The sequence below is a fragment of the Oryzias latipes genome, chromosome 18, assembly GCF_053564925.1.
Source record: "Oryzias latipes strain Hd-rR chromosome 18, Olatipes_Hd-rR_3.1".
NCBI lineage: Eukaryota > Metazoa > Chordata > Actinopteri > Beloniformes > Adrianichthyidae > Oryzias > Oryzias latipes.
The window spans coordinates 30,382,524-30,409,598 of NC_136254.1; the positions used below are offsets into that span (position 1 = coordinate 30,382,524).

General features: G+C 40.9%; 1 protein-coding gene across 5 annotated transcripts; it reads right to left on the bottom strand.

Annotated features, from left to right (window-relative positions):
* Positions 1–127: 127 nt before the first annotated feature.
* Positions 128–25,662, bottom strand: mus81 (MUS81 structure-specific endonuclease subunit). Of its 5 annotated transcripts, none has more exons than XM_020711517.3 (15): positions 25,495–25,662; positions 24,981–25,142; positions 24,597–24,747; positions 22,701–22,982; positions 16,243–16,362; positions 16,067–16,147; positions 15,897–15,985; positions 15,492–15,830; positions 15,293–15,420; positions 15,108–15,220; positions 13,929–14,048; positions 13,750–13,845; positions 12,072–12,194; positions 11,895–11,998; positions 128–1,411 (listed from the first exon to the last, which is right to left on the bottom strand). In XM_020711517.3, exons 3-15 carry the CDS (start codon positions 24,735–24,737, stop codon positions 415–417), a joined length of 2,733 nt encoding a protein of 910 aa, XP_020567176.1. In that variant the 5' UTR covers positions 24,738–24,747; positions 24,981–25,142; positions 25,495–25,662; the 3' UTR covers positions 128–414. The 5 variants fall into 5 exon arrangements, with proteins under 5 accessions (XP_020567176.1, XP_078792520.1, XP_078792521.1 ...); XM_078936394.1 differs by lacking the exon at positions 25,495–25,662 and adding an exon at positions 10,749–10,832 and having other exon boundaries at positions 278–1,411; positions 24,981–25,119; XM_078936395.1 differs by lacking the exon at positions 25,495–25,662 and adding an exon at positions 10,749–10,832 and having other exon boundaries at positions 278–1,411; positions 24,974–25,108.
* Positions 25,663–27,075: the final 1,413 nt, after the last annotated feature.

Genomic DNA, 27,075 nt, shown 5'->3' on the forward strand with positions numbered 1-27,075 from the left:
GCTTTGGTTACGGCCTTTGCAACTCGTAAATCCCACTCATGACTCCTGATGTGGCATTTCTCTACAACTTGTAGGTCTCTGAGAGACAATCTTTCTTTCCATTTGAAATATATTTTAAGAGTCACTGTTTGACTTGAATGATCTTTGTTTACTGGCCCTTTATTTCAATAAAAATGCCAACAGGATATAATGTTGAAAACTACCCAGCAACTAACAGATCTACAATCGGCTTTTCAAAACTTCCAGCTATGTTTTTAAGGGCGGCAGAGGGGTATAGTGCAATTGTTCAGTCTTTCTGCTCTTGCTCTTCAGTGCTTGGAGACACTTTTCTGATGTTGCTCTTCTTCCTCAGCATGAGCTCAGATTGGCTGATTCGAGCTGTGCTGCGATGGCGGGTAAACTCCACCAGATTCTTCACCAGCGAACTCTCTCCATCACCGCCCCAAAGGAGTGCCTGATCTTCATGCGCAGGTCGTTGCAGCTGAACACGTACAAGATGGGATTCAAGGTGGCGTTTAGGAAAGCAATCGTTGCTGCAACTGGAAGGGCCTTCTCAGTAAATTTTTTCACAGGGTGCTTGTTTGGGGCCATGACCTCCATAATGATGAAAAGCTGGTACGGGGCCCAGCAGAGAAAGAAGGTCACAAGCCGGACCAAACGCAAAGGGCCGCGGCGGCATCCCCGACGAGCCAGGCTGGAGTTCACTGCTAAGTAGCTGAAGATGATGATCAGGAGAGGAATTAGGAAGGCTAAAAGGAACTTGGTGAAAGCTAAAATCTCTTTGCGCTGCTTGCATAAAGCCTGTAGATTGTTCAGATCACTTGGAGGATACAGAGCGTAGTTGTAATAGCACAGATTCCTTCCATCTCCAACCTTAATGATGTCACGGAACAAAAAAAAGGGTATGATGCAGATGATGGCCAGCATCCAGATTCCTGCGCAAATCCTCTTAACTCCTTTGATACTTCTGTAGTTCTGGGCCCAGACCGGCCTCACCACCACCAGGCAGCGGTCCAGAGAAATGGCCGCCAGCAGGAACCCACTGAAGTGCATGTTGAAGAAAAAGATGGAGGAATAGATCCGGCAGAAGGTTTTGCCCAATATCCAGTTATTTCCTTGGGCCATGTACAGGGTGAAGAAAGGCAGGAAGGCTGAGGTCAACAGGTCAGACGCTGCCAGGTTCAAGATCCAGGTGCTGATTATAGAGCGGCGGATGTAAAAACCCACCACAGCCAGGATTAAGAGGTTTTCCACAATGCCGATGATTGAAACTATTCCATGGAGGGAAATGAGAAACAAGTCCAAAGAATTCAGATTGGGTGTATACTGCGTCTGGTTGATGGAGAAAGTCATGCTTTCGTTGGGAGTTCTGCATGACATCTTGTCCTGTAGAGCTTCTTGGGGATCAGATCTAAGACAGAGATTCATACGTGAATGTCAAATCATTGTTTCAAATTCTAGTTCATCCTTTTAATCTTTATCACATACAGGAAGGAACAGGAACACAGGTGGTGCGTCTTCACGGGTCTGTCTTTTACATGTACGGACTTCTTTTATATAAAAACCACATGTGTATTCAACCAGCTTTGTCTGAAACGCAATGATTTGTGATTTTTTTTAAACCTGGCTTTAGTTAGACTTAGGGTTGAAACAGAAAAACAACGAGTATGAGATTCAGGTTACTGTATCTAGAGATAAGGACATAAATAAGCTAGCGTGAAGCATTGTTTAGCAGGTCAAGTTTACATTTTTTGCTGATGATTGAGTGATTTTCATGCAAAAATAAAACTATTTTATTTTATAAATTCCCATAATAAAAAAATTACAGTCAGTTGCAGAGATCTATTGTTTTCCCAACCAGCTTGATCCAAAACAGTTCTTCTGAAATTAAAGACACTAAAAAACCAAGACTCACCTTGGGTCTTAGCGCCTGAACGTGCTACCAGCTGGTTTGACAAGATCTCTCTCTGTCTTGTGTTTTAGTTTTACGCAGGGCAGAGGCTTTTACATGATAGGCAGTAGGAGGTGTTAACCGCAAAGGGTGCGTGTTTTCTCAAAAGACGGTGCCTCAAGAACGACTTTTGAAGAAAGTCTTTCAGAAATAACTCTGAAAATAAACGTTGCAGTATTATAAAAAGAAATGTGTGTCTGCATCATCAATAAAGTCTTTCTAGTTCTTAACTTTTAGATAATTTTATATAAAAAGCGAAATGTTTAAATCAAAGGGTGGCTTTTTATGTGGAAACTGCCGCAATAAGTCTCCACATGCAGCCGTGGTTAAAATCCCTCTCCGATCGTCTTTTAAACTATTGCAAAACCGTTCCCAGCCGACCCTTTGCTTACAATTCTCTCCCGCTAGGTTACAGCCCCTTTCAAGCTCAAGCTAACATTAGCAGTGCAACAAATGTGGTGAGCAATATAGGAGCTGTCCAGCCACACAGTTTTGAGCCAGATGTCCGCTCAGACAAACATGAATCTACTTTTGTACAAGTGGATATGTCAGAATGGAGCAGAGAAGGGAGATGGTTATAGTAGTAGTTGTTTGTACGCAACAACACAAACTTTTATGAACTGCATTTTTTCATCTGCTCCTTATCCGCCCTTTATCCTTTTGGAATAAAGAAATATTCAGAAATGCAGTTTTGAGCTTAATTTTCTTTATAAATGTCACCCATCATTAGAAAAATGTAACAAGAATGTGTTTAAAATACAATTTTTTTAAAACAATTTTCATCAGAGTGGGAAAACTTTTTCCTCAACATTTCACCAACATGTTCAATTTTAATAATGAAGTTCATGAATACCCGACTAGGGATGGCTGTCTCATCAGAGCACCTTTCTCTCGCACACCTCAGTCACAGTTTAGCGTCTTATACAGAAGATGTCAAATTTGGAACAGTCTTCCATCCTCTTTCAAAGAGCTTTCTGAAACACGGTTTTAAAGGTTTCTTCTTAATAATTGTACTTTTCCATATGGCTTGTCTCTTTTAGTACCGTAAGCATGCAATTGCATTAATTGATAATGTAATAATTTTATTTGTATTGTTTTTACTTTACAGTATTGTTTTTTAGTTTGATATAAGTATATAATTGTGTGAATTGAATATTTATTGATTTTACTTTACGGTATTGTTTAATAGGAGCTTATAGACTTATTAAGGGGGTTGCCACATGTGAAGCCCCTTGCTGTATATTCTGTTTTTATTTACGTTTTTTTTATAAGGGATAAATGAAATAAATAAAGAATAAATAAATAATAACCAAATACTTAAAACTAATACACAATACATTTTGTTGCTGGTGTGCAAGTCAGCACCAAAGGTTTCAGTCTGGACCACGAAAACCACAGGACGTCTTACACAAAACCAAATGAAGCTCTTGATATGACGAGATTACAGAATCTTTTATACAATCTTTTGTCTTCACACTGGCACTTTTTTGTCTCTGCAGTTTACATTTATGCGGTAAATGATAAATGGCGTATATTTACAGTACAGACCAAAAGTTTATACAAACCTTCTCATTTCATGACTATGAAAATTGTAGATTCACACTGAAGGCATCAAAACTATGAATTAACACATGTGGAATGATATACATAACAACAAATGTGAAACAACTGAAAATATGTCATATTCTAGGTTCTTCAAAGTAGCCACCTTTTGCTTGCCCCCCCCCCACACCCGTGGCAGACACACTCTGGCGATGCAGCGCCAGACGTTTTTTTGCCTCGACTTTGATGTCCGACCATTTATTTTTTATTTCGGCCACGGTCCGAGGTTGTGAGGCTGCAGCATTTACGGCGTCTGCCACCGTTTGCCACAAGTGCCTTTACGGCATTAGTAATGCCCACACTGTGCCCTCCAAACAACACTTTTCTACTCTTTTACACCTCGTCAACGATAACTTCTACTTCACATTGACTGAAGAAACGTTTTTTTCATTTCCTCTCGGTGTGTGCCATGGTTTCGCAATCAATAAATATTCATTTGTGGGCGATTCACGGACTATTTATGGGCAACTATGGGCGTGTCATGAAGACGCAAAAGCTGTGCTGCATTTAGAATTGGTTGTGATTTATTAAGGGAAAGATGCGTAGGATGTGCGTGCGCATGGTTTTATAAATCCGAATATTTCTGTGCGTACGCACGTCCTATGTTTCATCCGTACGCCACTTCTGACGCAAATCCTACGCAAAGTTGTATAAATGAGGCCCAGGTCATCTGGTGCAGCACCCCATCACTCTCCTTCTTGGTCAAATAGCCCTTACACCTTAGCCTGGAGGTGTGTTTGGGGTAATTGTCCTGTTGATAAATAAATGATGGTCCAACTAAATGCAAAACTGGATGGAATAGCATGCTGCTGCAAGATGCTGTGGTAGCCATGCTGGTTCAGTATGCCTTCAGTTTTTAATAAATCCCCAACAGTGTCACCAGCAAAGCACCCCCACACCATGACACCTCCTCCTCCATGCTTCACGGTGGGAACCAGGCATGTAGAGTCCATCCGTTCACCTTTTCTGCGTCGCACAAAGACACGGTGGTTGGAACCAAAAATCTCCAATTTGGACTCATCAGACCAAAGCCCAGATTTCCACTGGTCTGATGTCCATTCCTTGTGTTCTTTAGCTCAAACAAGTCTCTTCTGCTTGTTGCCTTTCTTTAGCAGTGGTTTCCTAGCAGATATTCTACCATGAAGGCCTGATTCACACAGTGTCCTTTGAACAGTTGTTGTAGAGATATGTCTGCTGCTAGAACTCTGTGTGCCGTTGACCTGCTCTCTAATCTAAACTGCTGTTAACCTGCCATTTCTGAGGCTGGTGACTCAGATGAACTTATCCTCCGCAGCAGAGGTGACTCTTGGTCTTTCTTTCCTGGGGAGTCTGCATGTGAGCCAGTTTCTTTGTAGCGCTTGATGGTTTTTGTGACTGCACTTGGGGAAACTTTCAAAGTTTTCCCAATTTTTCAGACTGACTGACCTTCATTTCTTAAAGTAATGATGGCCACTCGTTCTTCTGTACTTAGCTGCTTTATTCTTGCCATAATACAAATTCTAACAGTTATTCAGTAGAACTATCAGCTGTGTATCCACCTGACTTCTGCACAACACAACTGATGGTCCCAACCCCATTTATGAGGCAAGAAATCACACTTATTAAACCTGACAGGGCACACCTGTGAAGTGTAAACCATTTCAGGTGACTGCCTCTAGAAGCTCAAGAGAATGCTAAGAGTGTGCAAAGCAGTAATCAAAGCAAAAGGTGGCTACTATGAAGAATCTACAATATGACATTTTCAGTTGTTTCACACTTTTTCTTATGTATGATTAGAAGGATATTTTTTATGATAATTGACATTCATCCATCCATCTTCAAAACCCTTTCGGGGTCACTGGGCTGCTGGAGCCAACCCAGCTACCATTGGGAAAAGGCCCTGAACAAGGGCCACACGCACACCTAGGGTCAATTTGGAGATTCCAATAAATACAGTGCACGGTGGAGCAGTGGTTAGCGCTCTTGCCTCACAGCAAGAAGGCCCTTGGTTCAAGTCCTCCCACCTGGGACTTGAGGCTTTGGTTACTTTAAATTGTCCCTAGGTAAGAATGTGAATGTGCTTGGATGTGTGATATGTGGCTCTGCAACAGACTGATGACTTGTCCGGGATGTCCCCTAGCCGAGATCAGCTCCGGCAGCCCCGGGACCCCAAAAGGTTCCAAACAGGTTTAGAAGATTGAATGAAAAAATGAAGCATGTTTTTGGACGGGGGGGAGGAAGCCGTAGAAAACCCGCACAAGAACATGCAAACTCCACACAAAAAGAACCAGGGCCTCGCTGTGAGACGAGAGCACTAACCACAACACCACCATACGTTTATTGATTTATATATTAGTCATGATGACTTGAAAAAGGAGACATTTATGTTAAACGTGTCATTTTAATATATCAGCTCTCACATTTGTTCATTTTTAGAGGTGGATAGTCCAACTATATTTGGGGCGGCCGTGGTGCAGTTGAAGGATGGTCAGCTTCTGATTGGAAGATTGCAGGTGCGATTCCCATGTGTCGAAGTGTCCTTGGGCAAGTCACTGAACTCCGCCTTTCCTGTGAAGGAAGGTTGGTGCCAGTGTTCGGCAGCAGAGCCCCCACCAGTGTTTGAATGTGCGTGTGACTGTAAAACGCCTTGGGCCTTCAAAGAAGGTAAAAAGCACTTTATAAGTATTTACCATTTGGCCCCACTCAACTGTTGTTTCTAGAACATTTTAGTGTTTTGTCGGGTCAATACTGGTCAATGTGCCCCCCCTTCTTTAGACTTATTGTTGTCCTAAATATCCAGTAAACACACCTATGGTAGATTCTGAGCATGCATAGGCAGGACGAGAATGCCGGTTACTATGGAAACATGGGCGTTTTCTTTTGACTTGTTGACATGAAAGGAAGCGACCCATGATCCTTCGTTTTGAGAACTAACACTTTTAAAAACTAAACAAAACAAAGATTTAAAAAAAAAGGATGCGCTTCATTTTGTTGTTTATTGTTGAGGTCAACATTTTACCAATCCACCAGTCTTCGTTTCTAGTTCATTTTTTATTTTTTTTTATTATTTTTTTTTAAACTTGTCCTGTCCAACAGCTGGGCAGACAGATGAGAGCTGAGGGCCTCTTGTGTTGGAAATATTTTACTTTAACAAGAGGGGTTCTTAATCTTTAGACAAACCAAAGGCATGCCTGAATAAACCCCTTTTGTAATTGAGGCCAAACTTTATTAATTTCAATCATGTTTGAAAATCTTTGGTGTTGGGCCGGACGGAAAAGGAAAGGAGGGAAGAAGAGAGAGGGACGTTAGAGAGAGGGGGGGGTAGGAGGGTGATAATAGGAGGGGGGGGGGGGGGGGGGATAAGACCATGAAGCAGCCTAGAGCAGACAAGTTTACTGGTTGTTTATCGTTACGGTAAGGTTCAAATGTAGTACAAAAAGGGCGGGGCCTGTCCACACACACTGAAATGTTATCAACACACCTGCTAGCTGTAAAAATGTCCACATGTCAACATGTACACAAAACAGATAGTGTTCACACACGCATACCTATGCCTTTAAACCAACTAGTGTGAGATCTTTCAGTCATTCAATCATGCAAACTATTAGTGCAAAGGTGAGCTAACACCTGTGCTCAGGTGAGTGTTTATTTTCTTCTAAAATGTATGGTGGAATGTGAAAAGAAGGAGCAGGAGCGCCCAGCCACCCCCACACCCAGACCACACGCAGCAGCAGCGGCAGCCGGAACCCCCCAACGCCACACGGCAGCAGGCAGGGGACAACCGCCCCCCGGGCGACCAAGACCGCCACCCAGGCCAGGACCAGCAGGACCGCCACGAGGCCCCCAGAGCCAGAGAGCAGGGAGGCACGGGGGAAAGAGAGCGGCGCCCCAGCCCAACCAGGGGAGCAGTCCCCCCGCCGCACCGGAAGAGCCCAATGCCGGGCCCAGGGGCAAGGACCAGAACCCACCCCCAGGGACATGGACACCCCCGGCTCAGGTGTAATGTGATGTCCCCTCACCCTCCCCACCAAGGGGCCCTAAATGTCTAATGTGCGGTTAAAATTGGCAGGTAGGGTGCTAGGAGGACATCCGCTGCTTGCTGGCAGTGATGTCCAAGCACCCCCCCTACCAAGGGCCCTACATGTCTAAGGTGCAAATAAAACCAAAAGAGGGGGGGCCCACTCCATACGGCAACCATGGGAGGGGTACCACTGCCAAGTAGCTCCCCTCCAAGGCGCATCGCAGGCTAAATCCCCCACCCTTTCACCCTAATATGAGGTTATATGAGGAAGGAGGTAGGTTGGGGACAGCTGGTAGACTGTCCCCCCGGTGGTCAAACACCAAACACCCCCCCCCCCCAGCACAGGGGCCAGGCCACCCCAGCCCAGGGACCCCATCCCCGTTTCTCGTTCAAGCTTCACTCTGCTGAATTAAATTTCAAGATTTTTACAGACCAGACACTGATTTCTAACATAAGACTTCTAAACATTTGCATCAAATGTTGACCTGGTAGACTAATTTCCATCATGTAAAGGAACGGCAAAAAGCTGATAAACACGTGTTCCTATCCAGAAGACCACAAGAGCAGATAAAGTCAAGCAGCAATTACCAAATATGCATTTTGCAAGACAAGAACATTGCGCTCTGCTCTCTCATATCTAGAACAAACATCAGTCAATTTTTTTTTTTTCCATCAACACTCAAGCTAATCTGTGTTGAAACGTACGTCTAAATCTTGTGGTAGAATGTAGTGAAAGAACATTTTAACTCTGTAATCTTTATGTTTTTACTTTGGGGACTGCTTATTTAGATTAAAAACCCCACTCTGATGAACAGGTGCTTTTGGCATAGTTAACTTAAATCTGCATTTTTGAGTTTTTCTTTAATCAAATCATTGTGAAACAGGAGCAGATGGAAACAATTGAAAAAGGCGATTAACATTTGCGCACATCGACGAATGACAAACACAAGAAACACTTATGAATCATGTACCACGAAGAACTGAAATGTGTAAGAAATGCGCAGAATGTACAAAGTGGCTATATGACATGGCCTTGAAAAGTCATCCTATTAAGAAAATACGGTAAGCAAAAGAACGAGACATGGTTTGGACTTAAAATCCTTGAATTTTCACAAATATCAACAGGAACCGATTTTCTGTGGTACACTGTTCAAAATAAATCTATCCTAGTTATTTTGTACGACTTTGGTGAACTACGGAGCCGCACCACTTGATGGATTTTTGAAAAGGTGTTTTGTATTTTACAACTAAACTATGTTAAGAGTTATTTTCAATAAAGTTTGACTCATCTGTCGTGTTGCTCTCTCTGGAAAGGCTAATTTTAGCAGATAAGAGACATGAATAACAATAGTTCATTAGAAAAACTTCCCATCAACCCCTCTGACCAATCGCGTGCCTCTTGGCCCCTATAGACATTCTGGGTAGTGTAGTCATACCACATTATGACTTTTTTGTCTTGCTTAATGCGCACAATAATCCAGGTTAAAACAACACAATGTATCACATGAACTAAAATTCGGAGTTCCTCAAGGCGCCGTTTTCAGACCACTTTTTTTTTTTACCTCCTCATATTAAGAAATATCCTTTTCTTAATTTAGATTAAATACTCAGTAAGAAACGAGTTCACCACTAAAGAAACTTTATTGTTACATTATGAGGAGACGTTTTTTTTTAAAAAGTTGATACAACATAAAAGCGAATAGCAGCATTTTTGAAATGTTCAAAATTGTAAATTCAAACTGAAACAGCGGGAAAGCTGAAGTTTGTGGAACATAAGGGAATCCAGGTGGAATAGATGATGTCAGGAAAGAGCTCCCTGACTGCAGTACAGCTGATAAACAGTTCTGCTGAGAGCTGGACCCAAGTTTCTGGAAAACAAACACGATCATCAAGAGTTCAACTCTGTAAGTGAAGCCCGTTCAGTCCAGTTCAGAATCACATAAGAAATATCAGCAGCAGTTTCAAACTTCTTACTTTTGCAAAAATTAATTGATTTAATTTTTAACTAGTTACACTTAAAAGTCGACACTGGGGCTGAAACAGTAAAAGTTTCATTGAGTTAAAATTTTCTTTTTAGAAAAAAAAACATGTTAAATTAATGTAGAATAAGGCAGATAATTATTTGATCCCCCTGTGACTTTACAAGTTCTCCCACTTAGAAATCATCTGACATTTTCATCTGAGGTCCATCTACACTGTGTGTGTGAGACATCTTCTATATTACAATTCTGGAAATCATATTATATGATTTATAAAATACAGCTGACAATCAAAGACCTGTTGGTCCACCTCCACTCCACTTAGCCTAACGTAAAAGTACTTGTTTAAGGTTGTTTGCTGCATGAAGACAACTCTCCACCCCATAAATTCCCCAAGACTCCAACTACTAACACAGCCAGACCAAAGAGCTGTCCAAAGACACCAGAGACAAAACTGTAGACCTCCACAAGTCTGGATAGGGCTACGGGGCATTTCCCAAGCAGCTTGGTGAAAAAAGATCAACTGTTGGAGCAATTATTAGAAAATGAAAGAAGCAAAACATTACACGGAAGGAGCTGGTCAATGACCTGAAAAGAGCTGGGACCACCGTTTCCAAGGTTAATATTGGTAATCCACTAAGACGTCATGGTTTGAAATCATGCATGGTCCGGAAGGTTCCCCTGCTTGAACCAGCACATGTCCAGACACTTTAAAGTTTGACCATTTGGACGATCCAGAGGACTCATGGGAGAAAGTCATGTGGTCATATGAGACCAAAATAGAACTACAGGAAACGTTTGACCTGTTGAATCGCAAACAGAGAGAGGCTACTGTACCAAATATTAATATTGATTCTGTCAGGTGTTCAAATCCTTATTGCAGCAGTCGCATACAAATAAATTATTTAAAAATCATACAATGTAATTTCTAGATTTTTTTAGATGATGCCTCTTACAGTGAACAAGCAGCTAAGATGAAAATGTCAGAGCCCTCCATGGTTTCCAAGTGGGAGAGCATGCAAAATCACAGGGTGTTTATTTACTAAATCTACCAGTAAAATAATTAACATTTAGATTTATTGCCTAAAAATAAGTCATTCAGTTTGAGAGAACTGATATTTGTTAAGTCACTGTGTCTTAAGTGAAACCACTATCAAAACTAGACAAATCTTCTTGGTTAAAGTTGGAGTTTCTACAGTTCAAAGACACTACAAACCTTTGGAGTTTCCCGTATCGGATGCAGGACAGGAGTTTCTCTTTCTCCGCTTCACTGGAACAGCGATCGTAGGCGCTCAGTAAACTGAGAACAGAACCAAATCGATGAACGCGTTCACTTTTTGTGGGAATAGATTTGATTGGTTTCACAGGAGATGGCAGTGACGTCCTGGAATGTCTCCTCCGAGTTCAAGCACACATGGCACGTCTCCTTATCAGTAACCGCTTAAGGTCCAAGGTAAGCTATATGCTAGCACAAAATAAGCCATAAATGGTTCGCAAGCTATATGGTTCCTGATCCCTGCACTAAATCCTGGTCTAAACTTCCCTTCCATAGAAATAGTAAGCAAAAGAAAATATTTTTACTTTTTTCCAAGTAGTGAACAGTAAAATATTCTACGATAATTTTTCCTCTATTAGTTTGAAAAAGGTGACTTGGGTGGTAGCCAGGGTGCAGCACCTCAATCATGAGGATGGATTTAAAGACACCACCTTAACATGGTTGAGAGCTCGAATGACCATAAGAGCTCTGCTGTCCGGTGCTTTCAATCCTACCAGCGGCAAAAGCCCCCATGGCAGACAGGCCCTTGACAAGCCAGACAAAGAGCTGTTCATAATCCCCTTTACGAGTAGAAATCAAAAAGATTTGGTTAAGTCGCTCACAAAGGCATCTGGAACCAGGTTGGGGTTTGCCTGGGCTTACTGTGTACTGTGTGAATAAAATTTCAGCTTCTTTACCAAAAAAAAAAGTTTTCTTGCTGACATCAGCACATCTACTTTATGACTTCAACGGCCAATAAAAAGACAGCAAGCTCCATGGAAACAATGATTATCAAGAACAATAATGGACAAAATAATTGTCAATTATGTTTTTTACCAATAATCAGAACACTATTTCCCATAGAATCATATCTATTATTTCCTTCTTAATAACTTAGTTATCCTTTCCACCAACTAAAAGAATCTTAATTATATAAATAAATTATTGAGATGAAGAAAACATTGTGAACATTTCAGAGCGCGGCTCTTCTGCAGCACACCCCTCCCCCTAGGGGATGGGTTAAAGTGCGGAGAACAATTTCCCCATTGTGGGATAAATAAAAGTAAAAAATAAAAAACTAAAGTTTTCCGTTTGTCCTGGGTTTACCTGTAGGGGGTGCTGTAGTGCTGCAGTATGGCGGCTGCTTTGTCTCCAGACAACCCGCTTATCTGCATCAACTGCCTGGCAAACACCTCCCTCACCGTCTGACACTGGGGGAGAGGACAGAGCACAGGCTGGAGGCAGGTTCGGAGAACGTTTGGCGGGAACGTCCGCGGGGGTCACCTTGTTCTTCACGGCTCCGTGGTTGAACTCTGCGAACGACATGAGGGAGCAGGACGCCGTCGCCTCCTCGTCGCTCGCCGCGTCCCCCTCCTGCTCTCTGGAGCGGCGGCTCAGGGTGCAGTTCTGCGTTTAAGCGGGTCAAAGGTTAGAGACCAAAGCCGCAGTTAGAAGGTGTCCTTCCTCTGAAAAGCGGGTTTCATGGCGCCATCCAAAACCCCGCCCACCTGAAGACATGTAAACGGTGGTCATGGCGTTCAGACCGGTTTGTCGAATTTTGTGTCGATGTCACATTTAATCGATTCAAACGATTAACTCTCCAGTATTTGAAGAGATGTTCATCATAGAAACACTTCAACTATGACAGACGGAATTTAAAAACAAATAATCCAAGAAATCATATGGTTTGAATTTTAAAGAGTTTATTTTTATAATAGAGCAGGAAACATGTATTTCCCTCCAACAAACAGGAATGAATTCTTTTCCTCACAGACCAGTGTTCTACTTCTCTAAAAAGATCTTCTATCCTCCATGGTTACCTGCATTAATGTCACCTGTTTGAACCGGTTATCTGCTTAAAAGACACCTGTCCAGACCTTTAAACAGTCAGGACACCAGGGCCAAGACCGTAGACCTACACAACACCGAACCGATCTGCAATAAACAAGCAGCTCGGAGAGAGAAAAATCAAAGAAGGAAGAAATTCAACATCGCTGACTAACTTCCTCCACCTGGAGCTCCGTGAAACATCTCACCTGGTGGGCTACAAATGATCCTGAGAAGAAAGCCCAGAGCTACATAGGGTTATTGGTCGATGACACAAATCCCATTGTGAAGCACGGGGGTGGAAACATCATGGTTTGGGGACAGGATGGCTGATCCATATTGAGGAAATGATGAATAGATCCATAAGTATGGAGAAATTCTGGCCAAAAACCTCCTTCCAACAGTGAGAACACTTAGGAATGGAACATGGCCGGGTCTTCCAGCAGGACAACGATCCCAAACATATCGCCATGGCAACAAAGGAGTGGCTGCGTATAAAAGCACTTGAAGGTTCTGGAGTGATCTAGCCAGATTCTGGACATCAATCTAATAAAGCATCTGTGGAAGGAATTTAAAGTCCACATAGCTGCAAAACATTACAGCTCTTGAGAAGATCTGCATGTAAGAATGGACCAGAAAAGCAGCTAAACCTACAGGAAACCTTTGACCTCTGACTTTGAAAACAGGGTCACATTACACATTATAAGTATTGAGGTGAACTTTTGCTGTTGTTGTTTCTCCTCTGTTCTACAAATACATTATTTAAAAAAACAGCAACAAAAAATAACAAAGGTATTCCCTGTTTTCCTTTTTTACACTCTGTCTCTGACAGTTGAAGTGTTTTTATGACCAAACTAAGGTTTAAGTGGCATTAATATTTTTTTACCTCTCTGTTTGACTCCGATTAGAAAAATTGTTCAGATTCTCACTTTTATAGAATGTTGGAAGCATCAGAAGCATCTTTTAGGTTAAATTAAAATCTGTAGTCGCTGCACCAGAAACTCCTGAACCTCCAGTAAATCCAGAATCAAACTCAAAAGGATCAATTGTTTGCTTCCTTTCTGGGTTTTTTGTGACTTTTACAGGAGGATTAAACACTACAATGAGCTCGGAAAGCGTGAAATCAAACTGTTACCTGGTAGAGTTTGGTCAGGTGTCTGGTCATGACGGTCAGGTAAGCCGCCGACTCCCTCACATCCTGAACTCTCTTCACAAAGAAGCCGTCCACCACCTGCGGCGCAGAGAACCAACGCAGGAATCTGCTCTCCTCTCTGGTTTGAACCCCTGACCCCGAGAACAGGAAGCCCCGCCCACCTGCGTGTTCACTATGGCCTGCTGCAGCGTAGCTTCAGGTAGACTCAGGTGAGAGGCGGCTGTCGAGCCCCCCTCTACTAAATAGATGGGCTTGCGGAGGCCACACCTCTTTAGACGAAACTGAAGAAGAGACAAATTTATCAAATTAAAGAAATATTTTTAGATTTTTTTTTCTTTTTCTGTTTTCCTGAAGACAAATTGCTTTTAGAAGTAAAAATCCGGATTTTTCCTTAAATTTGTTCCCTGTTCTGCTGTATTGACAGCAGGTCGATTAAGTGGGCGTGGCTTTTATATGACCCCACCCCTTTTTACTGCCCCGTTATCGGAGCAACGCCACGATTTTACGGGTCACAATCGATTGGCGTTGATTGCGTTAAAACTTCGCTACCATTAAGTGTTGCACATCAGCGCAACGTCGCTTTTTCTCAGCTTTCAGAATCCGTTGGAATTATGTTGATGACATAAACGAAGAGTTTCAATAATTCAAAAAAACTTCAACATTGGAAGTAAAAGACCAGCGGTTTAACCCCCAACATTACCTTTTTGATAAATGGTGAATTTTATTGTAAATGTTGATAACACTAAATAAACGGCTGGGTAGCTCGGTTGGTAAAGTGAAAGACTGCCATGCATTCAGGGTTCGATTCCCAGTGAGGGCCCTTGGGCAAGACCGTAAACGCTACTGCCTCCCGAGCGCGGCTCGTCTGCAGCTCACCGCTCCCCCAGGGGATGGGTCAAAATGCGGAGAAGAATTTCCCCATTGTGGATTAAATAAAGTATCAATTATTATTATTATTAAAACCAAGCAGCAGAAGTTTCAAAGTTAAAAAAAAAAAAAAGATTTTGTCATTTTAGATTTTGAATACGGGTCAATTTTGACCCAAACAGTACCTTTGTAAATGAATTGTGTTTGATGTTATATGTTGATAACACTTAATACAAGCTTCAAAGTAAAAAAAAGAAAAGAAATCTTTTATTTTTTATTTTAGATTTTAAAGCGGCTCCGTTTTGACCCGAACAGTACCTTTGTGATAAATGGTGAATTTATTTTAAATGTTGATGACCAATGATGATGGTCCATTTTGATCAGGAACAGAACAGGCTTAAAAACTCTAATTATGCAGATTGCTCTGAATGCAAAGGTAATAACATTTTTGTATAAGCTCCTCCCACTCTCACCTTTTGCTCGCGGAAACGCCCGTCGATGATGCTGCCACAGAGGTCGTCCATCCTCTTCCTCTCGATGATGTAATCCAGCACGAGCTCACGGCCCGCCGGCGCTCGCAGCTGACCTGAAGCGCAGAGAGCGACAGCGGCTGCTTCACACCGTCTCTCCTCCCCGACGGCCTCCCGCGGTCGCTTACCTGGAACGGGGGCCATGTTTTCCCGCGCCACCCACAGGAAATCTCCCACGTTCAGCTTCCGGACGTCGAAGCGGACGCCGTTCCTCTGCAGCTCCTTCACCAGCTCCTGCTTCCGGTGCTGGCTCCCGCTGCGCGACAAACCCACCGCGTCACGGCTCTGACGGCCGACCAAAGCGCTGTGAAAAGATGTGCACCTCACCCCGTGGTCTCGATAAAGTCCACGCACAGGAGGATCTCGTACGTCCCGGGAGCGAGAACGTCTCGGTCGGCGTTCCCGCTTGTAGTCCTGGAACCCTGAGGTCCTCCTGACGAGGAACCGACGTCGTCAGTCAGAGTGGCGCAGCCGGCCGTCTCGTCGTCTTCATCGCTCTCCGTGAGATCCACCACGCCAGCGCAGTCGTCCTCCAGCTCCTGCCGCTCCCTCCTCCTCCCGTCTTCTCCTCCTCCTCCTGGCCCGGCCGCCTCCTCATCTTCCTCCTCCTGCTCCACTGCCGCCAGCCGCCGGGCCAGAGCCAGACCTTCCTCTGTGAGCGAGTACCTGCAGCAGGAAACATGGCTCAGACCCGCGGGGGCTCTGGAGGACCGGAAACGTCACCAGACCCACCGTGCCGGACTGTGCGTCTTCAGGACCAGGTTCTTCTGGATCAGGGTGCTGACCGAGGACCAGGCCGTGTACTTGCTGCCCGGGTCGGGCTGCGGGGGTACGAGACAGAGAGAGTGGGCTCAGACAGCGGAGGACGGAGGGAAGCAGGACGACACGCTGAAAGCTCTCACCACAGTGAAGGACTTGTCACAAAGAGGCTGAGCTTCCGCCTGCAACTCCAGCTTGAACATGTAGGATCTGCCGTCCGGGACCTGCGCAGAACCACCCGGATCAGAACCAAGACCCAGATCAGGTCAAGACAACCCGGATCAGAGGCGAGACCCGGACGAGGACGAGGCCGACGTACCTGCGACTGTCTGTACAGGGCCAGCAGGACGGCGTGACCTCCAGACCTCCTCTGGGGAACGTACTCCCTCTTCCTCCTCGCTCCTCCTCTCTGCCTGCCCTCATCTTCGTCGCCGTTCTTCTGCGGATCACACAGAGCCAACGATGCTGAGGAGCAGCTTCCGGCTCTCGGAGAAGACGCCACGCAGGCATAGAGCGGCTGCAGTTCTCAACTCTATTTACCGCATAAAAGCGTAAATATTGAGAAAAGCAATTCCTAAACATGCCGAGAAGATCCCCAGTGTCTGAGGAATATGAGGACTTGAGGAAGACACTTGATTTTGTGCTGGAAGAGATCAAAGCTATGAAGATTGTTCACGGACAAATTCTGGATGCTATTGGAGAGGTGAAGCAGGTCCGGGCTCTGCAGGAGCAGTGCTTCAACAGGATGGATATAATCGAGAAACGAATGGATGACCAAGAGCAGATCTCCAGATCTAACGACGTGATAATCACCGGATTGAAAATCAAACCCCGGTCATACGCGCATGCAGTGACCGCCAGGGACGGTTAGGAATCCGACGAGCAGGAGACGAGCTCTGTGGAAAAACAGGTGGAGGACTTCCTAAAGTCCAATGGAATTTCTCTGGACACCAACAATGTGGAGATCTGCAGACCGCTTCCCAGGAGAAGAGACACCGACAAACCAGCAATCCTCTTAAAGTTTGTCAATCGGAAACACAAAGCAGCTTTATTGAAGCAAGGAAGAAATCTGAGGGGAACCAACGTTTTCATGAATGAAAACCTCACGAAAAGGAATGCCGACATCGCCAGAAGAGCACGTTACTTGAAAAAGCAAAGGGGAAAATACAAGGAACCTGGGTAAAAGACTGTAAAATTTATGCCAAACTCTGTGGCTCCCCTGAGCAGTCCAAGGTTGTTCTTATCAGGAGCCTGCAAGATTTGGAAAAATATTTACCCACTACAGTCTAAACAAGAGATACGTGAAGATGCTGGTCTTACAAGATGAGGAGACAAACTCTACTATCCATGGCTTCTAAAAAAAACAACACTTTTTCTTCAACAGTCACCCGCAACCACAACTCTCAGAGAGATCTGAATGGTGAGCAAACCGACCTTAAAATATTCAGTGATAATGACAAAAACCTTCAAGACAACGACCCTGATCAATTCTTTTCCACTGTTAATATGGACTGCAAATATTACAGCATAGATGACTTTAAAAACTTTGTTAACCCAGAAGAAAAACTGTCAATCATTCACTTTAACAGCAGAAGCATGTATACCAACTTTGAAGACATCAAGGACTATTTACAGAACATCGGGCATTCCTTTGATATCATAACCATATCTGAGACTTGGTTCAGCCGCGACAAGGACGCTGACTTTGAATTGGAAAACTATGAACTTAACTATGTGAACAGAGTAAACAAAAAAGGTGGAGGAGTCGCAATATATGTGGAAAAAAATACAAAGTTTACAGTAATTGATAAATTGTCTGTCGCAGTGGATGGAATACTGGAATGTCTTACAATTGAAATATGTAACAATTCAGGGAAAAATGTCATTATAAGCTGTGTTTATAGGTCGCCAGGGTCAAGCTTAGAAGTGTTCAGTGACTGGATGGAAAAGATGTTTACCTCTCTAAATAACAAAATATTATACATCTGTGGAGACTTCAATATCGATCTGATAAACCCCAGCAAACATAAAGCCACTGACGACTTTATCAGCAGAATGTATGCTATGAGTTTATATCCAACCATAACAAGACCCAGCAGGATCACTCCTCAAAGTGCTACTCTTTTTGATAATATTTTTTACAAATAATATAAAATACACTCATATGAGTGGACTAATGATATGTGACATAACTGATCATTTACCAGTTTTTGCACTATTTGACATCAATGTGAAGACAAAGAAAATTATAAAAGAACCAGTCTACAAAAGGCTAAGAAATGAAAAAACCATGAATGCTCTGAATAATGACTTATCCAGACAAAACTGGAACTCTGTGTACAGAGAGAAAGATGTCGATATTGCTTATGAATGTTTTTTAGAAATATTTAGGTCACTTTACAATAAGAACTGTCCAATTTATAAATTCAAGAACAAATATGCCAAATGCCCTTGGTTAACCAGCAGTCTACAAAATGCTTGTAAAAAGAAAAATAACCTCTATAAAAAATTCTTAAAACAGAGGACAAGAGAAAGTGAACAAAGATATAAGTCATATAGAAATAAACTAACTGAAATATCACATTACAGTAAAAAGTGTACTTCAATAATCTACTGAATGAAAATAAATACAACGTAAAGCGAGTTTGGGAAATATTAAATAACATCATTAAAAATGGGACAAAAAAGCAAACTTATCCAGATTACTTTACAGATGAGAAGGGTCAAAGCCATGACATCAATGTAGCAGCAAACGGTCTCAATAACTATTTTGTAAACGTAGGTCCACAGTTGGCAGCGGAAATTCCAAAATGCAAAACTAGCAAAGACAATAACCCACCCATCGAAAGGATCCCACACTCAATCTTTCTCTCTGATGTGAACGAAAATGAGCTGATATCAATTGTGAATAATTTCAAGAGTAAAAACTCAAAAGATTGTGAAGATATAGATATGAAGGTGGTGAAAAAAGTCATTCATAGTGTAGCTAAGCCTCTAACATACATATATAACTTATCATTACAAACTGGGAGATTCCCAAACCAAATGAAAATAGCCAAAGTGATTCCCATCTATAAGAGTGGAGACAAACACCAATTTACAAACTATAGACCTGTTTCTCTTCTTCCACAATTCTCAAAAATTTTTGAAAAAATATTCAATGATAAATTAGCTTTATTTATTGAAAAATATAACATTATAAATGAAAACCAATATGGTTTTAGAGAAAATAGATCTACCTCATTGGCTATCATTGATGCTGTGGAGGAAATCACAAATGCTCTGGACAAAAAGAAATATGCAGCTGGAATTTTCATTGACTTAAAAAAAGCATTTGACACTCTCAATCATGACATCCTACTTGACAAACTGGAAGTGTATGGGATAAGAGGACTAGCGCTAACTTGGGTCAAAAGCTATTTAACGGGAAGAAAACAATTTGTCAAGATTGATGAATATACATCAGAAACCAAAGAGATAAGTTGTGGTGTCCCACAAGGATCAATTCTGGGCCCGCTGCTATTCAATATTTACATAAATGATATATTCAATGTTTCAAAGCTTATGAAACTCATATTATTTGCTGATGACACAAATATATTCTATTCTACAGACAATCAAAGGGAACTTATAAAGGTGATGAACACAGAGTTAAATAATATAAAATTATGGATGGATTACAACAAATTGTCTTTGAACCTAAATAAAACCAAAGTGATGTTTTTTGGAAACTACAACACAAATAAAGAGCCCTCAATTGTAATAAATAATGTCTTAATTGAACGTGTTACAGAAATAAAATTCTTAGGGGTTTTTATCGATGACAAACTAAGTTGGAAGCCACACATCAGACACATACAAACTAAAGTCTCAAAAAGTATTTCAATCGTAAATAAATCTAAACATATATTAGGATACAACAGCAGATATTTATTGTACTGTTCTTTAATATTACCATATTTCACCTACTGTATAGAACTTTGGGGGAATAATTACAAGAGCTCACTACATCATCTCTTTCTACTTCAAAAACGAGCCGTCAGAGTTGTACATAAAGCCGGATATCATGATCATACAAACAATCTATTTTATCAATCTAGACTTTTAAAACTGTATGACCTTGTTGATTTTTACACTGCACAACTTTTATACAGAGCCAGCTGGAAATTGTTACCATCCAACATCCAAAAACAGTTCTTAGAAAATGAAGGAGGCTACAGACTGAGGGGATGTAGGAACTTCAAGATCAAATTGATAAGAACCACAAAGAAAAGTTTCTGTGTGTCAGTGTGTGGCACTAAACTTTGGAACAGTTTAAGTAATGAGCTCAAACAATGTTCAAATGTTCAAATATTCAAGAAAATGTATAAAGAAACTCTTATTTCAGGATATGAAGATAAGAGGATTTAAGGATCAACAGGTGTTTGAATAATTCCAAATCCATGTGTGAACTTGATTGATGTGAAATAATCAAAACTCTTTTAATTACAACCACTGAGTATTACATTGTAATGTGCATTAATGATTACTGAAATGTTTAAATTACAATCAATAAGCTATTGATTTTCATTTACTTGATCTGCAATGTGTAGCAATAATTACTAGTTTGATGTTATCATGTGTTCTAATGATAATCAATTATTATTACATATCGGTATCGTTACTGTTTACTGAAATCATGAATGAATGTTTTCTGAAGATCATCAATCATTTCTAGGCACTGGATTTTGTTACTTGAAGACAATCTATCTGATCAGAACCGGATTTAAAACTCTGTAAAACTATCAAATGAATGGACTCAGTAGGGGTGGGATTATATAAGCTTGCTTCTTCCCACTCCTTTTCAAGCAATAAATCAAACTCTACTTATACTTCAGTTAATGATCACTGTATTTAATTAAGCAAATGTGATTTAAGTGACATTTTTGTTTTGTTTTCTGTCTTTTTAATCTATGCATTTCATCATTTCTGTAATGAGTTTGATAAATATGTGTAATTTCTTTTATTGCTTTGACTACAATGCTTGAAATAAATCAATAAATCAAAATCAAATCAAATCAAGGAGCGGTCCAGATAATTCCGGGGAGGCTACGCCCACATCCCCAAAGAGATGGAGGCGTTTCCTAGAGTAGAATCCTTCAAGAACCGACTTATTTCATGTAAAAGGAGATCAGGGAGCCCAGAAGCAGCCCTTCAAAATAAAAGGTTCCTTTGAACAGCGGTTGAAGTTTGTTTTGGAATCTAGTTGAAGGCTTTTGTCTCTGCAGACGTCTGCAGAACGCAGATCTTCAGATTCGATCTTGATCAATGTTGTCGTCTCAGTTTGCCTTTATTGATCTTTTTGTGACAGATTCTATTTTTTTTTGATCACTTAAGACTTTCCGTTTTAAAATCTTCTTACTTTAACCTAAAATCTTTAATCTAGAGAGATCAAACCTGAATACAAAATAATAAAACAACTTTATTAAGTCAGATTTTATGTTATTTATAATCATTTTATCATTTATGTCTTGTTTATTTTACACTTCAATCATATTTTTTTTCATAAGTTGGTCAGTTTAATTTTTAAAATAATAATTATAATATTTACTATCTTAATGTATATTTAAACATTTATGAGGTTTTTCTGTTTTGTAGCTTCGGTTTATTAAGAAAAGGTGTATGTGTGTTTGCTTTTCTCTCTTTAGACGTTTTTGACTTTTTGTTTTCAAATTAGAAACAGTTTAAACTATATTTCATCTTTTAAATGTCCTTCAGTGTTTATCTGAGGGCCAAAAATCAACTTGATGACTAAAAAAACCTGCTTTTATCAAAAAATGGCTCCACTCTGCCTCCTGCTGGCACAAAGTGGAGCTGCAGCTTCAAAAACCTTCAACCTGCGGAATGAAGCCCTCAGGATCTCATACAAAAATAAAAAATATATAAAAACAGGACAGCAGCGCCAGTGTTAACACTCTCCACTTTCTTTGAGGAAATCTTATTTCTGGTTTTATTAACGTCTTTACGATTCAGAAGCTAAGTCCAAGATTTCAGCCTCATGAAAATGAAAAGAACCACCTTTTGGAAAAGATCAAAAGACAATCAGAGCGGATCTTTAAAGTTTCTGTAAGTACATTGATCATTAAAACTTGCACTTTTTATGCACCTTTTAATGACTTCTAAGTTCAGAATTAAATGAAGCACGTCTTGTCCATTACTAATAATATTATTTTAGGTTTTTGTCTACTTGTGCACCGTTTTTTTTAGCTGGTAGTAAATTATTTCATGAGTGAATGAAGCACTGACCAAGGAGCCCTTAATAAATGTCACTGTGCATGAGACCATTACAAATAAAGTATCTACAAAGTAAGAAAACAGCTTTTTTAATCCAATTTAAATGTTAAATCTGCCCAATGAAGTTCTGAAATATTTCAGGAGGAGAAACAAAAATCTAAACTTGAGCGAAAAGCCGCATCTTTACAGCAAACTTTAAAAAATAAAATAAATTAAAAAATGGAGTCTGTGTCTCCAAACATCATTAGTGGAGGTGGACCTCCTGACTTAATTCTCCCCAGAGAAAAGCTTCAAACTGTCTCTACTTGGAAAAAATTGAATCCAATTTAACCTCGATATCACATTTAATGTTCTTTTTGCAAGAAAAGAGACCTTTTTAAACCACTATCTATCAATAAACGGACAAAAACTGCAAAACAATCAAGTTTTCATAGATTTTTTTTAAAGAAATAGGGGGGGAAAGTATTTACATTTTTCCAAATGCCAAAAGCCGAAAAAAATTACCTTTTTGGAAGGAGCCAGCCTGTTGCTGCGTTCTGCTGGTCCAGGAGGGGGCGCTGCCGTGGAGGGGCAGTGAATGGGACCTGCAGGAGGGTCCAGCCGCGAGCCTCCGGGCTCAGAGTTCTGGATCCAAGTGGCTTCAGGCGGGCCCGGACCCTTCTCTCTGGAGTGACGCTGCAGCTTCTCCTCCAGGATTCTGCAGATCCCGTCTCCAAAGTTCTGCAGGATCTTCGCCTCTTTGGCGTTTTGCAACGGGAGGGGGTATTTGTTCAAGGAGTTGATGGCCTGATTAAAGAAAAGAAAAACTGTATTTACACTTCCTTTATAACAATCTTTAAAGATAACTTTAATTCCATAAATGTAAAGGAAAATCTAATTCTGAAATACTTGACTCAGACGTTGGGGTTCACTGACTTTACAGCTTTTTTACTATAAAATAACATTTTGTAGATGAAAAGTCACAGGAATCTGCGTTTCACTCATGGACCATATTTAGCAATTCATCCCAAAAAGATAAAAGCTTTTAGTCTTTTTGGCTGTCAAAATGGGAAGAAAGACGACTTTTCTCTGGGCGACTTTGGCTGATGAGACTTTTCATCTCTGTGCTCGTCATCCATGTGTTTGGCTGTCTGACCCCGCCCCCCCTGCAGGCAGTCCACACTCATCAGCAAATGGAGAATTGTAGCTTTGTCTGATGGCAGAAAGTCTCATTTCTGACCATTTCTGATTCCTTTCATGTCATTTCATTAGGATGTAGGTGTGAGGCATTTCTATTAAAAAGATGGGGGAAAAAAAAATACCAGAAACAATCGATCATAAAAAAAGAAGTCTGAATTATTTTCAAAATTATCCTTATTTCCAAAAACATTCCTGTTAAATGTTGTCTTAAAAATAACGTCCAAAAATATGTTTTTTCCATAAAAGCAATTAAAAAAAAGCATTTTCATCAGAAACAATTTCCTGCTCCTCGCTTTTATTTTGAAATAAAATAAATCTTGCACCGTTTTTCTCAGAAAAACAAGTTTTTACATTTGTGTGACCCATTTTTTTTGTATCTTCCTCGCTCGCGCACGTTGGTCGTCCCGATCCTTGACTTATTTTTCTCTATTATTAATATTACAGAAAAAGTGTCAACAATATAGCATAAACCATTTCAGGTTAGTCGTTTGTAAATAAGAAGAGCTCACAACAGCTGCTTGCAATTTCACTTTAAAGAAATGTGTTTCAAAAGATCAAATACGAGATGTTGGGCTTTAGGCGATTTACATTCTTTTACAGAAACCTTCCGGCAAAGTACTTTTTTTTTCTTTTTTCCAATAAACGTTATTAACAAACAAATATTGCATAAAAAATACCAAACATTGACCCTCCACGCTATGTGTATCCACACATTTGACAAGGAAATTTACAAAAGTGTTTAAAAAAAGAAGCTAAAACAATAGCAATATAAAACAGGTAAAAAAGAATAAAAATAAAGCAAAACTAATAAAGGATATCGGTAAAGTGAACATGTTTGAACTGTTCTCACAGCTTTTTTGTTACTGCAGGATTCAATAATATTTACAAACAGAATCATTTCTTTCTGAAAAACATAAAATACTGTTTTTTTGTTCTCATTTTTACACTTGTGAATGAAATATATAGCCACAATTATAAGTAGGTTAACTATTTACCATTTTCTCTGCATAAATCTCCCATAAAATATCCATAAACAATCATATTGGTAGAATCATTAGGCATTGTTTGTTAACAAGACGGATATTTCCAAAATGTTAGAGTGAAAGTGCAAAACCAAAAAAAAAAAAAAAAATGGGGCAAAATGAGCAGTTTATGTCCAGATCTTAGTTCTTTCTGGACCCCACAGACAGACAGAACTGGGGCGTCCCGCCCGGTCCTTACCTTCTGGTAGGTGTACTGGATCTTCAGGCCCTTCTCTTTCGCCTCGTCGCGGAGCTCCGTGAGCCACTGGAGGAAGAGCGGGTTCGGACAGGGCGGAAGGGGACGCTTGCGACCGAACCGGACCGGTTCCGAAGAGGGCATCCCTGAAAACCTTACCGAAAGGTTAAAAAAAGAAAAAGAGCAAACGTTAAAAAATGAAAAATAAACGTACATTCCTTACGTAAACAGACTTAGCTTTAAGCTAAGTACTGCTTTTATCAACGGACTAATTAACAATTACATTAGTAACAATACAACAATAAATTTTGAGAAAAATACTTGTAAACCTTAAGGTTACTTTAAACAAAAAAGAGAGAAAATAACAGTAATTCGATTACTTCGTACTTTAACTTTGTAGTTCTGAAGTTAGCGCCTTGAATTCAAAGCAAATCGGCACTTCCTTGTTGACACCGGTCACGTGACCTCTGTAGAATTGGCTGGCTTCTGGTACGATGACTGCCACCTAGCTGTAGGATGTCGAATCCACACCCAAAAAAATCGGGAAATCTATTGATGGCACACACAAAAAAAGAACATGGTTTTAAAAAAAGATAAATCATGAACATAAAAAAGTTATCAAATGATAACCCAAATAAAACAAACGGTTTGTTTGCTGTCAACAAGATTTTAGCTAAAAATAAAAGATCAATAATGTAAACAGCATATTTTTCTTTCAGGAACAATTATTTCATTTATTATATTTCATTGATGTAACTCAGTTAGTTATGAAGCACAAAAGAAAATTTACACTAAACAATGTGAAAATGTGTCCAAACTACCTCATGGTGGCACTACTGTGATTCTTTAAAGGGATTTATTAAAAACTACAAAAGCACATAAAACCCTAATGCTGATTCACCTCCGCACAGGTAACTTCCAAATGTTATTGCTGACATCCAGAGTCACAACCAAAAAAAGAAAAAAGCAAAAGCTTCCCTTCTCTCAACTTTTCCAGACCGTTATCCGCTTTTCCAGCCGAATGTGTCCCGCGGCTGTTGTAGGCAGTTGGAATCCTCCAACAAGACCCAACAGAGATCAGGAATCTAACCTCACCCTGCCAGACGCTGCCTCCACTTTCCTAAAGACACACACACACACACACAATCAGAGACACACTCTGCCCAAAGCTCAGTTACAGCAAAGGAAAAAGGAGGCAGCAGAACCAAACTGGGATGTTTGAGGAAACTGTCGGTTTAAATAAAGTTTTGATTAAGAAAAAAAAACAATGATGTTTCAAAAGGAGAATACAAAATGATTGGTGTTTTCTCGGCCTGGTGACTCATCCGCTGTGACAAATTCACATTAAACCATTCAGGTTTGACGAAACTGAAGTCTAAATGTAACCGATCTCATCTTCAGATTCAGTTCTGTTAGTTCCAGTTCTGTCCCGCCAACCCAACCGTTTGGAGTTTAACCCTCCTGTTCCGTTTTGGGTCAAAATTGACCCATTTTATGTTCCCCTTTGGAACGTCTCCTGGTTGAGTTATCTAGTGTCATCAACTTTTTTTCTTTTTTCTTTTATGTATTTAATAAAATTTTTCTTTTATGGTTCAGTTCACATATTTGTAACCAACATATTTCTATTACAAAGGACCAGTTGACCCGGGAACATCAATTATGTTCTTGACAGATGAACACAACAGTTGTTTTTTCTTTGCTTTTCGTTTCCATCATCTCTCATTCATTCATCAGAGAACGTCGGTTAACTGGAGGACAGGAAGTGGACGCTTCAGGCGGAGGGAGGTTGGGACGAATACCACACCCAACTCTGCACAGGAGGACAGGTGGAGGAGGACAGCAAGGTGCTTTTCAGGTTGTTCCATCCATCCTGAAGAGCTCGTCTCTCAGGTCCTCTGCCACTTATATAACATGCCTCTGTGTGACTCGGTAATGCTTATATATAATGCTGGAGTCGCCCTCTGATCAGAAGGCCACAAGTTTGATTCCCACCTTACCTGTCCGTGAGTCTGAGATGGTTCAACCAACAACATAGCCAAATGTTTGGTAGGCATCGGTATAAAATTCAAATCAAAGGTGCTGGTTTTTAGACTAAACCTGGAGCTGTTTTCTTCCAAAGTTCAGGCCAAAACCAGACGACTTGTGTCTGAGCTAATCCAGGTAAAGCCTGAATGTTGAAACGGACGGTGGTTACCCTCCGACTTAATCCCTGTGGGATTCCACCAGGGTGTCTTCCTGGTTCCTCCTGCATGAGTCTGACTTCCAACATCCCATAACTACTGTTGGGCAAACCCTGAACGTCTGTGGTCCAGGCACCAGGACTGGAGACCAGGACTCCTCTCTGTTCTGCTCTTAAACTGGATAAAACAGGCACAGGTGCTTTTAGAACTTTTTGGATGGAAGGACGTCCACTGGTGTGTTCAGATCCAATCTGACCAATCAGATTGCTGGAAACACAAAAAGGGATGTGGATTTTGAGGAC

Excerpts from the sequence above, each read along its gene's own strand:
- mus81 (XM_078936394.1), bottom strand. The coding sequence starts at position 24,737 with ATGCCCTCTTCGGAACCGGTCCGGTTCGGTCGCAAGCGTCCCCTTCCG. Across the intron at positions 16,148-16,242 it reads CCCTGTACAGACAGTCGCAG|GTCCCGGACGGCAGATCCTA; the intron begins GTACGTCGGCCT and ends GGTTCTGCGCAG. Across the intron at positions 1,412-10,748 it reads CGATACGGGAAACTCCAAAG|ATCTGATCCCCAAGAAGCTC; the intron begins GTTTGTAGTGTC and ends TCTCTGTCTTAG.